Source organism: Ostrea edulis, chromosome 1, assembly GCF_947568905.1.
Source record: "Ostrea edulis chromosome 1, xbOstEdul1.1, whole genome shotgun sequence".
Taxonomy (NCBI): Eukaryota; Metazoa; Mollusca; class Bivalvia; order Ostreida; family Ostreidae; genus Ostrea; species Ostrea edulis.
Window position 1 is genome coordinate 4,672,928 of NC_079164.1, and position 16,348 is coordinate 4,689,275.

Here is a 16,348-nt window from a genome sequence, read left to right on the forward strand (position 1 = left end):
TTAAGTAACAACATACAAATTTATTAACTCCTTGTGTAGTTCATGTAAACAACAGTATATGGAATATGTATAAAATGACTGCATAAATAGTGCATAAATGGATTAAAACACCAAATGTAAACAAAAGTGATAGAAATGGGGATTTTGATTTGAGTAGACCTGTAGCAGTGAAGTTACAAGTTAGAAAAAAAATTCTTATTAGGTATATTTATCATGTTGCATATAGGGACTAAGACAAATATAATTCGTCTTGGTCCACGAAAGGGGCCAATTTTGCGTAATGCACAACTACAATGTAAACACCAGGTAAACGCATAGTATATCTGATGTTACCAATAATAAACATCTGAATTCAGAACTTTGTTATTCTGATACATTATATATTATTACATCACCCATAAGAAGTATCATGTGGTCAAAAAGACTCGCGATACTCTTCAGTTTGGCAAATCAGATCAGTCGAAAAATGCAAAGGTATCACTGTCATCCTCGTTACACAGACAACGGTGATAGTCCTACACGGCAGTGAATCCTCTCGTTTTCTTTGGCATCTGTCGAGGCAAAAACTGGATACAAACTCTGACGAATTACAACATCTAACCTCTGTGTACCGGTATAATTACGGTACAATACATTATTAATTATCTAACCTCTGTGTACTGGTATAATTCACAGCTTAAATACAAAATATTCTACATTTGGATGGGATAAAAATCTCAAATGGACTTGTGAATCAAATCAAAATCTAATACACGGCTCCTGAGTTACAGCGTGTGGAAAACATTCATCATCATAGCCACCATTGATTTAAAATATGCTGATGTAAAAATGATCACGAAACCACGAAAATCTTAAAGGTGATTTTATAATCGAGGACTTTGTACATAATAGACAGTATTTAGAGTTATTGTCATCCTGAAGAGTTGATAAAGCTCTGAGGTAGCAATGGGGAAATATAATTCAGTAGGCAATCAGTACCGAGTAGCTATGATGTTGAACAATTCCAAGACTACACCAACACTAAAATATAAATTAAAGGCTTTTCAAACCTGACACAGTCACACACAACATTCACATACAACAGAGGAACTTAAAAAGATCACAGAAAGAAAGGCGATCACAGAGAAAGAAGGCTTGTAGCACACAAAACACTAAATCTAACATGCACATGAACACAAAGGGCATAATTTAGTGTTTAACAGGATCTGAATGGGCAACTTTTCATATGGCTCCAAGGTCTGGCCAAGCACTGAGTCGAATTTTCCTTTCAGATCCGTCAAACACCTTGTCGAACCAGTCTAAAAGTCCATCTAGAAGTTCCTCCACTAGGATTACACGAGAGTCTTGGTCACTGTCGGAATTCTCGTCGGAGTCGAACATTCCGATGGCACTGGGAACATTTTTGTTACTCTGTCTTATCCACTTTCTAGCTTTCTTCGGCTGGTATATATAGTAGTACTTGCGCATTCCATTCACAGCTAACACCGTCCCTATGCAGTTGTTGATGTTAATGTTCTCTAGAACTACTCTATGTCCCACGCTGTCCTCCAGTAAATGCTGGTACCAGCCAATGTAGCTCTCAAGCTGTAGAAAGGCAAACGACAGCCCACTGTATCTGAAATGATTTTAAAACACTTAAATACACACTGTCTATAAGCTGTAGATAGGCAAACGACAGTCGACTGTATCTGAAATAATTAACACTTCAATACACACTGTATGTAAGCTGTAGATAGGCAAACGACAGTCGACTGTATCTGAAATAATTAACACTTCAATACACACTGTCTATCAGCTGTAGATAGGCAAACGACAGTCGACTGTATCTGAAATATTTAACACTTCAATACACACTGTATATAATCTTGTACAAATGTACATATAGTTTAGAGAAGAAGTTGATAATGCTGAAAATGAAAGTAGAAAGCAGTAAGTCACCTGTGTGACTATGGTGACCTGACAATGAATGACACAAGAAATTGTTAGAGTGGTTCCTTGTCACTCTCAGATGCTGTGTTTTAGTGATCTTAATAGATACATGTACCTACTGTCTGAAACAGTCGGGGTCTTCACAATAAACTACGGTTAACAATCAAATCTAACGGAATCTTAATAGATACATGTACCTACTGTCAGAAACAGTCGGGGTCTTCACAATAAACTACGGTTAATAATCAAATCTAACGGAATCTTAATAGATACATGTACCTACTGTCAGAAACAGACAGGGTCTTCACAATAAACTACGGTTAATAATCCAATCTAACATTCCGTTGAGATTTACCTGGTCAGAGGCAGTACAAGGCTTCTGAATTTCTGGAAAAGTTTATCCCCGGACTCGTAGTTCACCAGGAGAATCATGGTCAATCCGGCATCCGAATTCAGGACCAGCGTGTCGTACGAGTCTCGCGAGAGTTCATACAGATTCACCCTCTTTTGGTCCGGAGTCCTGAAAAACAAAACGTAATAACGTATCTCCTCTACAAATACGTAATTCTTATATCTGGATGGAGGTGTTGTACATAGTACTTGGACATTAACTTACCTGGATGGAGGTGTTGTACATAGTACTTGGACATTAACTTACCTGGATGGAGGTGTTGTACATAGTACTTGGACATTAACTTACCTGGATGGAGGTGTTGTGTATAGTACTTGGACATTAACTTACCTGGATGGAGGTGTTGTACATAGTACTTGGACATTAACTTACCTGGATGGAGGTGTTGTACATAGTACTTGGACTGTAACTTACCTGGATGGAGGTGTTGTGTATAGTACTTGGACTGTGACTTACCTGTATGGAGGTGTTGTGTATAGTACTTGACTGTGACTTACCTGGATGGAGGTCTTGTGTAGAGTACTTGGACTGTGACTTACCTGGATGGAGGTGTTGTGTATAGTACTTGGACATTAACTTACCTGGATGGAGGTGTTGTGTATAGTACTTGGACGTTAACTTACCTGGATGGAGGTGTTGTGTATAGTACTTGGACTGTGACTTACCTGGACGGAGGTGTTGTGTATAGTACTTGGACTGTGACTTACCTGGACGGAGGTGTTGTGTATAGTACTTGGACTGTGACTTACCTGGATGGAGGTCTTTGTCTAAACCGCTTGGGTTGTTTCTCTCTCAGCTGTTCCTCCTCAATGGCGGCCATTGTAGACATAAAATAGCCCATACCAAACACCATGGCAAACGCCATACATACTGTCAGAACCGTGATGGGGTCCATGCTACAAAGATACGTCAGTCAACAGTAACTTAGAAATCTCTACACAAACAACAGTAATTACTAAATACTAGTCTCCCAGTGCATGTCGGATTAGACAGGATCCACTGTATGTAGGTTTTAAGGTCTGTGCTATTATGGAGAAATGAAATACATTGAAACAGTGTTAGCATTACTGACAAAACCTAAGTAACTGTAAATGTACAGCGTAATAGCAATAACTGGACATAAAAACCTACATACAGTGAAACCTGTCTAATCCGACATGCACTGGGAGACAATTTTTTTGGTCGGAATACACAGTGTGTCAGAATAAACAGATCATAGAACAAATGTCTGCATTGTCAGGATTGTGGGTAAAATAAAAAACAACGGAAGCTTGAGGAAATTTCTGCACGATTGACTTCCAATGTCTGAACACACTAATAACCTAATAACTAATGCTTACCCTGTAATAATATCAATAACCTAGATATTAATTCGGTAATTATTGCTTACTCTGCAGGGGTTGGAGCACTAGACCAGACTGGCTACTCCAAATGATTTTTACTAGACCTAACCTTATATCCACTAACCCTGACTAACTCTCCACAAAAAAGGGATGATTTCTCTATATTTAGATACTTGATTCAAATGAAAAACGTAAAGTTTGAACTAAACTGTATTTAATTGTCTTGAAAAATCTTTAGTCTCGTCATTCAATTTGTTGCTTTTATTTTCAAACTCTTTAGTCTATTTAGAATAAAATGATCCTAGCCTCTTTTTTTTTTGAAATTTCTATTTCATAAGCCCTGCTTTGTTTCTTCCCAACCCTTTCCTTTTTTTCTCTTGGGACATCTTTCCTTGAAAGACGAAAAGTTGTAATTGAATATAGAAACATTCCCCCACATATGTCAACACCGAAAAATGGCTGTTTACTTCTAATATTTAATTCAAATAAACTGTTCTTTTTAATGAAAATGAATTCAATTTATCCGAAACATAACTTTAACAAGAGGTACTGTGAGCAATGCTCACTAAGGATACCCCCCGCTTAAACAAATCTTCCAAAGGGTGTTGTTAATAAATATAAATTACCTCTTTCCTGAGTGTAAAAATATGGTATGCCTTTGTAGAAGAAAATGGAAGATATAGTCCAAACACAAATCCATGGTAATAAAGAGATCATGAATGTACATGACACATAGTCTCATGGTGATACACCCATGACTTATGGTATGACTATGTCAAAACCCTATAATCAACTTTGACCCTGAGGTCAAAGTTCAAGGTCATATAGAGGTCATGAAGGTACCCGACACATCGTCTCATGGTGATACACTCATGTGCCAAATATGGTATGCCTATGTCAAAGAACAAAGAAGTTATGGCCCGGACACAAACCTGCAGACAGACAGACAAACAGTGATTCCTATACACCCCCCTGTACTTCGTTCGCGGGGGTATAATAACATTAACATCGAGTAGATGTTGTAAAATATCACTTAACTCCGACAATGACTTATTTATTAAAACTAAAAATATTGATTATTTCATAACGCGGTTCAGACTCTTTACATTTATTTTTTTAATTAAGAATAAAATATCTTATTGTGTAAAGTTTTCTGTTTATTTTTTCAACATGACGAATTGGACTAGTAAATTGAAATTTTATCCGACCGGACCTATCATTTAGTAGACTCGGTCGGTCGGACGTTCCTTAGTGTAAAACCCTGCCCTGTAAAAAATATCAATAACCTAGATATTTATTCTGTAATTAATGCTTACCCTGTAAAAAACATCCAGGCTCTTTCTCCCCAGTGATGAAATTTACGAAGGATTCGAATCAAAAGATGCTGCAATGAAAATACAAACATTTACATATAATGTGCATTTCCCCTTCAATCACTTGTAACAATGTCAAGAATTATAAATAAAGTATTCATCTTTATACAGCTATGTTCACTAAATTCAGCAGAACCTGGTTTACAACAGACTGTATATCAGATTCAAACACAACACATTGCTACAAGTCAATGGATTTAAAATGGATCATGATTATGTAACACTGATTTAAGAAGAATACAATTAAGTGACAAACACACTCTACTGTACAATCTGAATCAGTAACACCGACACAATAAAGTGCACCGCCACGGCACATGATACGCCCGTCACATATTGTTAACAGTATAGATTGTACCCATTAAAACATTTTTTTTTTTATATCACCTTAATTAAATGTCACAGTGACCTTAAAGTAGGATGCGACACACCTTCTACCTAAGATGGATTAGTTGACCAATTTTGGTGATTCTAGGTCTAATAGTTTTCAAGTTATGAGCCGGACAAGTTTTTGCCATATATGGCCATATCTTCTTAATGAAAAGTCACAGTGACCTGGTTTTAATGTGCGACACACCTTCTACCCAAGATGTATCTACAGACAAAGTTTGATGATTCTAGGCCTTGTAGTATTTAAGTCACGGGTCGGACACGAAAAAGCTAACAGACGGACGGACAGACGGATATCTTCTTAATGAAAAGTCACAGTGACCTGGTTTTAATGTGCGACACACCTTCTACCCAAGATGTATCTACAGACAAAGTTTGATGATTCTAGGCCTTGTAGTATTTAAGTCACGGGTCGGACACGAAAAAGCTAACAGACGGACGGACAGACGGATATCTTCTTAATGAAAAGTCACAGTGACCTGGTTTTAATGTGCGACACACCTTCTACCCAAGATGTATCTACAGACAAAGTTTGATGATTCTAGGCCTTGTAGTATTTAAGTTACGGGTCGGACATGAAAAAGCTAACAGACGGACGGACAGGAACGCCATACTATAATACGTCCCGTCTTAAGACGGGCGTATAAAAAGATGATTCGTACCCCATCACAGAATATAAAATCAACATACCAACTTCTTTTGTATCAATTCTACCTTTAAAATATACTGCAGTCTTTCCTATTTCTATAAATCATTTTCCAAAAAACACACTTGTGTGGTACATGCAGAATTCCTGCCATCTTGCTCACTTTGTTTATCAAAGCAAAACTAAACATCCACAACAAGAGGTACTGTGAGCAATGCTCACTAAGAATACCCCCCGCTTACCCAAATCTCCCAAAGGCTGTTGGTAATAGGTAAAACTTCAGTATTATGATCCAAAAGGTATCTAGGAACACAGCATCTCCATGCAATGATAAAAGCCGTTAAAGAATTTAAATGGAAACCATATTGCTACTTTGATGTCCAGTGCGTGTGACCTTTGACCTTTTGACCCCAAAATCGATAGGGAACATCTTCATCCCATGGGTAGTCCATATGTATGATATGGTGACGGTAGGTGGAAAGGATAATGCTTTAGAGCCCAGAAACCATTGCGTCTACAGACGGACGGACGTCGGACGGATGGACAGACAGACAGACAACCCGATTCCAGTATACCCCCCCCCCCCCCACAACTTGTTGCGGGGGGTATACAAATGCAATATTATAAAGTTGGTTTTAGAAACCTAGAAGTAGTTCCGATAGATCCGAGTCATTATGTTAGAGACATACCAGAGCATGTTCATTGCACACATACCAGAGCATGTTCATTATGGAATTCTGGCAGTATGGTTCTGTAGGCCAAAGACTCATCAGAATTCAACAGCTGATTGACTCGATCCTCAAGTTCCGCGCCGAGATTCTGCATGTCGTTCTCCTTCGTCAGGGCTGTCTTCAGCCATTCATAACTCAGATGATTTCTCTCCACTCTCCAGATAATTACCACATTCTGTGAAGACAATGGTTTTAGACAACTGACTGAAAGCTTAAAATATGTGTACATATCTTGATTGTTGGTTGGGTGGTGAGGGGTGGGGTGTGTGGGGCTGTTGCTTGGATGGTGTGTGTGTGTGGGGGGGTGGGTGGGAGTGGGGGCTGTTGGCCGAGTAGTGGGGGTGGATGTGTGGGGTGGGGGCTGTTGGTTGTGTGGTGGTGGTGAATGTGTGGGGGCTGTTAGTTGGGTGGTGGTGGTTATATGTGTGGGGGCTGTTGGCTGGGTGGTGGTGGTTATATGTGTAGGGGCTGTTAGTTGGGTGGTGGTGGTTATATGTGTGGGGGCTGTTAGTTGGGTGGTGGTGGTTATATGTGTGGGGGCTGTTAGTTGGGTGGTGGTGGTTATATGTGTGGGGGCTGTTGGCTGGGTGGTGGTGGTTATATGTGTGGGAGCTGTTGGCTGGGTGGTGGTGGTTATATGTGTGGAGGCTGTTGGTTGGGTGGTGGTGGTTATGTGTGGGGGCTGTTGGCTGGATGGTGGTGGTTATATGTGTGGTTGCTGTTAGTTGGGTGGTGGTGGTTATATACACCCTACCTTCACTGTTTCACCTCTGTCTATGTCTTCATTTTTATTCAATGTTTTGATGACATTCGCCTGGGTTTCCTCAAACATGTACGTAAATCTCACTCTCTCATGATTTAAGAAGCCAGATTTTCGTAAGTACTGACGGAATTTCTTTCTCTCCCTCTCTTCTGTCTTTTTAGTAATCAGAACAACACATAACCTGAAATGATAGAAATGTTTACACTGCACACATGGAGTATACAATGATGTAAATGATTACCATAGTCAGAGACAACTTTTATATGTGTATGATGTAAATGATTACCATAGTCAGAGACAACTTTTATATGTGTATTATGTAAATGATTACCATAGTCAGAGACAACTTTTATATGTGTATTATGTAAATGATTACCATAGTCAGAGACAACTTTTATATGTGTATTATGTAAATGATTACCATAGTCAGAGACAACTTTTATATGTGTATTATGTAAATGATTACCATAGTCAGAGACAACTTTTATATGTGTATTATGTAAATGATTACCATAGTCAGAGACAACTTTTATATGTGTATTTCAGTATGCAAAAAAGTTTCCAGATTTGTTTTAAAAATCTCAGTCTTTTGTCAATTGATCTCATAAATCCTTATCCTCAAAACATTTCATTACTTTAAATTCAAATCTTCTTTCATATGCTACTAATAAAATGATATCTTATAAAATTCCATGACCTCAAAACATTTCATAAACTAAACCCCAAATCTTCTGGCATACGCTCCTCATAAAATTTTATCTCCTCAAAGTTGATAAGTATATTTCATTTCGAATATTTAAAAATGCAAAATCATATATTATTCTGAATATTATCCATGAGTATTTCTGATTTCTGAATATCTAAATAAAATTTTGATAACCATGTCCATACTTTTTACGTTTGGCTTTCAATTCTGCTGGACATAACTGCTCAAAGTACGCCTGCGATGAAATCCGGGGCAGAAGGAGAAATTTATTGGACTCGATAATCTCGTCAATCGTGGAGCGAGACATCTGTTGCATCTGTACATAAAAACGTCAAAAACAAATATATCAACGTATTGTTATTTATCAAAACTTTAATAAAATGTCAAAAACAAATATATCAATGTATTGCTATTTATTAAAACTATAATATTATGAGCAAACCTATACTTTTAACAAATACGGATTTAAACTGCAGTAGATTCCTTATTTTACGTGAACATTTAATATCGTGAAATGACTCGTAGACATCAAATCACAAGAACACAAGTTCCCGAATGTGCTGTTGATAAGAATTTGATATGTACACTGTATTTCAGCAATATAAAAATGGAAGCGAGTAATTTTAATTCACGAGTGATGCTTTTCATGAAATTACACAATTATAATAAATTCCTCACGTACACTCTGAAATCTGCAGTATCTATGACAACTTGATTGATAATTCTATTACCATGTGTTCATGTTACAATAATTTCATTATCATGTGTATAATACATAAATAGGCAATATTATTTTGTAGACGCCTCTTGGCTTGTTTGCCAATATCCTATAATTGAAATTTTGTATCATAGTGTTTTTTGGTTTTTTTTCTGCGGGTGTAAAATTTGAAGATTTTCTAGCTCATAGGTATACAAATAACTTTAGCAGAATATAACATGGCAATTGATAAGCAGTGCGGTGTTAATTACTTATCTGTAAAACGAATTACTGTTGTCAGAAAGAACTGAAATAATTAAAAAATAAAACCTAGTAGTTTATTTACCTTCCAAGCTGAAGAGTGCTACATGTATCTTTGACATAAAAACACTGCTATACAGAGTTATCTTTCTTGCAAAAATATGTATCATGATTGCAGACATACCTGGGTGCAAATTTAGCTATAAAAAATTTAGCGGTATGAAAACCATCTGCTAAAATAAGCCAAAATGATCACACCACAGAAAAAACCCCTGGTACATGGTATCTTATAAATGTGTGATGACTTTAAATGCATACTGTTTTACAGTTTAAAGTAACTAAGCTAGTAAGAATTCACTCTCACACTTAAGGATGCTATCGGAGATTGTGTGTCCTCGTTAAACATCAGTAAACTTTTATGTCCGCTGTGAAGATTGAATCGCTTTAAAAGTTTGTACACATCATCTGCATTTGTGTTGACGTGTCCAAACGTAACAAAATTCTTATAGTAGAAAGCTGGAGCCAGAAACATGGCAGAAATTTCCTCTTTTGGTGAGAAGAAAATCCCCCTGATGTGGTTGTCCTCCCAGCCATTCAAAAAATCATCAACGTTGTTATCATTGATCTGAAATCAAAATATGCTTTCAAGTTCTGGCCCCAAGACCATAAACTGAGAATAGACTTAAGTCAAAATTTTGATTACTTATATCTCAAGATTTATTCAGCACAGATGTTTAAAAACAACTGCAGGTTTATGAAAAATTCAAATGCAAACATAACTGAAAATCTTATCTGTTTATGAAAATTATTTTCAAAGTTAGCTGGATTTGAAATTTAGACTTAAGAATATTCTCATTTTATGGTATTGAGACCTGATACACATAGGTGGTTTTAACCCGCCGGAGGAATAAAACACCCACACCAAACCACATTTTGACAGTTTTTACAAATTCATGCATTAGACTAGGGATCATCTTCCTTTGAATGTAATGTTATTCACCTGATGTACAATAGCCATCACTCAAAGAGCACCAGAAAACCAGGCCCTTAGCTATGGGGAAATACATTTCTGATTTCCTATAGATTTGAGAAAACATGTTGACCCATAATCTCAAACTTCAGCTAAATGCTCTTCATAAATATAAACATGTAAGTTACAAAAAAACTTAACATATTGGCTGGGGTCCCCAATAGATTGCAGAAAAATCATAACATTATGTTTTTTTGTAAATAGTGGGATTCCCCTCTGTCTTAACTGCAAAGATTTTCATGTGGGAACTATCTAATTTCACCTCTTTCACATCCACTCGTTTTTGTTGACAGCTTTGAGACAAACTTGTACATCGAGGTACAAAATGACTAAGAACCATTGCCATTTCTACATCTAAAATCATGAATCTTCCAAACATTGATTTTTTTAATCAGTTTTTGAAATGTTTGGTTGTTGCTACTCACAGGAAGCATTAACTTCGTTGGGAAGAGGCCTCTAACAAACTGTCGGAGGTTTTGAATGGTCACATGACCCCTGAAGTCTGTCACTCGACCATTCATTACTGCCAGTATCCTCGGGACTCGAGTTATTCTCAGCTCCACGGCTAGTCGTTGTATCCTTCCCGCGTGGAATGTCCCCATGCCAACACCTAGCAAATGAAGTTGACATGAAAATTTAAAAAGCACAAGTACTTATTTGTTCCCTTGGAATTAGTTAAATAAATGAAAAACCACCAAAATACATTTTACAGATGAAGTACAATGGATTACATAAACAACATGAGTGCTTCTATCAATCAACTGATTTCAAAGCAAGCATGCGATTATACATACTCCCTGGCAGTGAAAAAATTATAAAGCAACACCAACATCAGAAAGTTTAGCACATTTTTCTGATTTGTTAATTGTCCATAGCAGTTTAAGAGTACTCACCAACAGATTCTAGTTCTTTAAACAATTTTTCTAGAAGGGGTTCCATGTTAACACATTCGAAGCAGAATTCAGTGTAAGCATACAGAATGTACGGCTTCTGGTAACTCTCGGGCAGAATCTTTGTTTCATAAACCCTAAATAAAATCACCAATCATATATATAATATACAAGCTCAACAAAAATGTTATCTATCTAACAAATAAGGACAAATTTACTTGGTTGATGACAAACCAGTAATTGTCAAATTGATTGAATATTTAGTGCAAACTTTCAGAAAAAGAAGTGATGCTTTTTAACTGCAAAAATCATTATAGTTTATTATTTATATGTTGGTATAATACTGATACTGTCCATTTACTTGTATATATACATGATTAGCAATTCATATATGTATGTACTTGTTTCCCCAACATGCTGCATCCACATGCAGTTTGCAGTCTATGTAACCTGTAGTTAATGTTGTAAACTTTCTTTCTTTTTTGAATTTCCTTTCTTTATTAACTGTCTTACTGTTATGCCCTCTGGACCCAAAATTGGAATAAACTTATCTTATCTTATAGGTCTGTACTTTAGTCAGATAAATAAAAAACATTAACTGATGATTTGATTCAACAATAAATTATTCTTGAAAAGGTAAATGTAAGTTGGGCTTTTTAACATCAAATTAAATCTGGTTCTATGACCTGAGTCACCCTATTTAGGGTTGGTGTAAATCTGGTTAGATGGCCTGAGTCACCCCATTTAGGGTTGGTGTAAATCTGGTTCTATGACCTGTGTCACCCTATGCAGGGTTGGTGTACATCTAGTTCTATGACCTGAGTCAGCCTATGCAGAGTTGATGTAAATCTGGTTCTATGACCTGATTCACCCTATGCAGGGTTGGTGGATAGCTGCTCACCTCATATTAATGGCATTTTTTTCAATGAAAGTGTCTGTAAAACCCGATCCACCGAATTTGAAGTGTTTGAATCCATCAAAGTTATGAAAGAATCCTTCAAACGGATCTCCGTGAAACGGGTCACCAAAGGGGCTGCCTCTGCTTTGCTGTCGGTGTTCTTTGGCTGATGTGTAACCGAATTTGTCATACTGACTCCGACGCTCCGGGTCTCCCAATGTCTGCACAACAGAAAACACACTGGTTACAGAATATTATACCTTAATTAACATGCATGTTTCTCACGCATGTAAATATCATTGAAACAAACTCTGTTATTCTGTTAAAGTTACAACAATCTTATATCTTTTTGTCTGTTTTATTACAAACAAAATGCATTATATTATTCCAAGGCAAGAGCAAATGTACATTCAAAATAAACAAACTTAACATTTTCTCTGTAATATATAAACAATTTTTTCATCATATGTACTGATATTGTCTTTCAGCTCAACACAGAGACACTATTAACAAAAATAGCAAAAATTATCTGTTTAAATTCACTTTTTTTCCCCCCCTCATCACAAGTGTACTGAGATATGAGTCTAATGTAAAACTAACGTGCATTCAAGAAAGTGAACTTTGTTTCAGACACATCTTTGTTTCGCTTTTACTGAAACAGTGTTCAGGATGACTTACTTCATATGCTTCGTTGATTTTTGTAAATCTATCAGCTGCTGATGGGTCCTTGTTTTTATCAGGATGCCTGCAAAAATTCAATACAAACATCAATATTTCTGTAATGAGAGTCCCGTGGGGATCCGGGCTAAAATATGTCCTCAGTACCCCTTGCTTGTCGTAAGAGGCGGCTAAATGGGGAAGTCCTTCGGATGAGACTGCAGAAACCGAGGCCCCGTGTTACAGCAGGCCGTAAGTGATGAGCATAGGTCTAAACTTAGGCCCTTCACCAGCAATGGTGACGTCTCCATAAGAGTGAAAAATTCATGTAATGAGATAAGTAATGAGTACAAATGCATTTTAAATCCCCATTAAAGTGAACATTAACAATAAATTATTATATCCGTCATTCATTCTATCCGTGATTAACATCTGTCATTCGTTCTATCCGTGATTAACATCTGTCATTCATTCTATCCGTGATTAACATCTGTCATTCATTCTATCCGTGATTAACATCTGTCATTCATTCTATCCGTGATTAACATCTGTCGTTCGTTCTATCCGTGATTAACATCTGTCATTCATTCTATCCGTGATTAACAATAAATTATTTTATTATATGATTGAATAATTCCTAGCTCTCTAATTGGCTGAGATCCAACAATGTAGAAATCATACTACGTTATGTTTACCTGCACGTGACCTTCCAGGTGAAGATAAGGAATTATTTTTTCCACATAGGACCAAAAATAGGTCGTTGAAACTTACAATTAAAGCAAAGAACAATCTTGAAGGGTTTTTTAATCATTTAATCATACAATAAAACAATTATTGCTGTTTTTGAGGTCAATACGATGATTTAGACACCTGAGGAGTACAATATTAACTGAGCCTGAAGGGCGAGGTGAATATTGTACTCCTCAGGTGTCTAAATCATCGTATTGACCTCAAAAACAGCAAAAATTGTATAATATCCGTCATTCGTTTTATCAGGTTGGGAACACTTCCCCTATAGCTAGATATTCTCGCTAAAACGCGATTATCCCTCTTTAGTGAGAAAGTAAACATTACCATAAAAAGGTGTTTTGGCGTCTTTATTGAAAATAATGACAAATCTCGTGCAACGCTGAATAATTCATTAAGTGCGACACACACTCAACATAATGCGAAATTCTTCTATGAAATTGACAACATAGTCAAGAAATTTCATATCAAAGTTGCTGCGTAAGAGGGAAGCAGTCTGAAATCCAATGCACATCGTGAGTGTTTTTGTTTTGATTACTATATTTGCAGAAGTATTAGACATTTTGGCACTTTTTCTTCTTTTCACGTGAAACACAAAGAGATGTACTCCACGGGTGTTTTTCTCGGTTGTACGGGCAGGGGTCGAAATTAACTTTTTCTACCACAGGCTAATTTTAGCCTGTGGGTAAAAAATCCACAGGCTAAAATGAAAACCTACAAGCTACAATAAAAATGATTAAGCAGTGCTCTTTTTTCATATGTTTTTTTAAATCAATGATTTTCCCCATCATTACTGAGCCTAGTGGGTCAACAGGCATTGTTTGGACAATACACTAAGTTACATCAGTCATATGGTGCAATGTTTAGGTTTCTTGATTATCGCACCTCTAATCTACAACCTGTTTACCGTAGGTCTAGATCCAGTCTTCCAATTTCATGCCATATCAGGGTTGTCACTAGTGATTTTTCAATGCGAATCCCGGACCCATGGTTTTATAAGCAGCTCAATCACGAGTCCCATGAGCTTTTTTGATAACATAGAAACAATTCGCATCATGTTGAGGGTGTGTCGCGCTTCTTAAGCGTTGCACAGGATTTGCCATTATTTTCAATAAAGACGCCAAAACACCTCTTTATGGTAATGTTTATTTAGCTAAAGAGGGATAATCGTGTTTTAGCGAGAATATCTTGCTACAGACAAAATAAAAAAAGCAAATTCTGCCATGGGCGTATTACGAAGAAGTATGGAGTATATGAATTGTGAAACATTCAGTTCGCTTTACACAGCATTAGTAAGACCTCATCTAGAATACGCCAACCAAGTCTGGTGCCCACATCTCAAGAAACATATTGAATCAATCGAAAACATACAGCGAAGAGCCACCAAACAAGTGCCGGGACTATCAAATCTATCATATGAGGACCGTTTAAAGAAACTAAGATTACCATCACTTGCCTACAGACGATCTAGAGGCGATATGATCAAAATGTACAAAATATTGACTGGAAAATATGACGAAGAAATTGCCAATTTTATACCACTCCATGAAGATTCCAACACACGAGGGCACAATCTAAAGTTATACAAGGATAGATCAAGATTAGACATCAGAAAATACTCGTTTACACAAAGAACTGTGGATATATGGAACAATATACCAACTAAAGTTATTAACAGGTTGGGAACACTTCCCTAATAGCGAGATATTCTCGCTAAAACGCGATTATCCCTCTCTAGCGAGAATAAATATATCGCGTACAACAGAGAAAAACACCCGCGGAGTACATCTTTTCGTGATTCACGTGAAAAGAAGAAAAAGTGCTAAAATGTCTGATACTTCTGCAAATATATGAATCAAAACAAAAACACTCATGATGTGTATTGGATTTCAGACTGCTTCCCTCTTATACAGCAACTTTGATATGCAATTTCATTACTATGTTGTCAATTTCATAGAAAAAATTCACATCATGTTGAGTGCGTGTTGCACTTATTCAGCGTTGCATGGGATTTGCCATTATTTTCAATAAAGACACCAAAACTCCTGTTTATGGTAATGTTTATTTCTCGCTAAAGAGGGATAATCGCGTTTTAGCGAGAATATCTCACTATAGGGGAAGTGTTCCCAACCTGATTAATGCACCAACTATAAAATCATTCTAAGGAAGACAAGATAGAAGCCTAGAAAATTTGATTATATACAAGAGATATACCTGACCGGACAAGACCAAGTAAAACAAAGGATTAACAAGGAGCTGACAGAAGAGGACCTCACTGGGGACCTACAGTCAGAAGAGGATCTGTGAGTATAGGGAAAGTGTTCCCAACCTGAAAAATTGTTATATCCGTCATTCGTTCTATCCGTGGTTCTAGTGTTACACACGAACGCTCCCGTTACTAAATCTCCTATTGCAATTAATTGCGAGGGTCTTATTACATAAATGAAAATGTGACATTTGATCTGCTGCTTACCATTCTCTCGCCATGTTTTTGTACGCTTGCTTTATTTCTTTGGTTGAAGCAGTCCGACGGACTCCGAGTACATTGTATAAATCTTCATCTGCAAAACCTTCGTTACATAACAAGAACAGAACAATCAGAAATCGGCACTTTCTACCACCGAGACCTGTCATCTTCAAGTTCATGATGTCTGAAGTTTACGTCAGTGTCACCTTAAAGCTTGCAGACAACGACCAGTATTTCATTGTGCATAAAACACTTCCCTGATTAGAAAAATTAATTCATTCGGCTTAGCTTACATTAAATAACACAAAGCATATTGATAAATAAAGATCTACTTGAAATATAAACACCGGAAACATTAAAAAAAAAAAAAAAAAAAAAAAAAGGATAACGATTTGTACTGTAGGTATT

General features: G+C 36.8%; 1 protein-coding gene across 1 annotated transcript; it reads right to left on the minus strand.

Annotated features, from left to right (window-relative positions):
- LOC125664383 (dnaJ homolog subfamily C member 16-like) lies at positions 1–16,326 on the minus strand. Its single transcript, XM_056151748.1, has 13 exons — positions 15,947–16,326; positions 12,748–12,814; positions 12,073–12,290; positions 11,175–11,308; positions 10,707–10,891; positions 9,616–9,876; positions 8,479–8,609; positions 7,579–7,768; positions 6,808–6,999; positions 5,001–5,068; positions 3,091–3,237; positions 2,285–2,449; positions 1–1,615 (listed from the first exon to the last, which is right to left on the minus strand). The coding sequence occupies exons 1-13, from the start codon at positions 16,117–16,119 to the stop codon at positions 1,222–1,224; spliced, it is 2,325 nt and encodes a 774-aa protein (XP_056007723.1). The 5' UTR covers positions 16,120–16,326; the 3' UTR covers positions 1–1,221.
- Between the last annotated feature and the right edge of the window lie 22 nt (positions 16,327–16,348).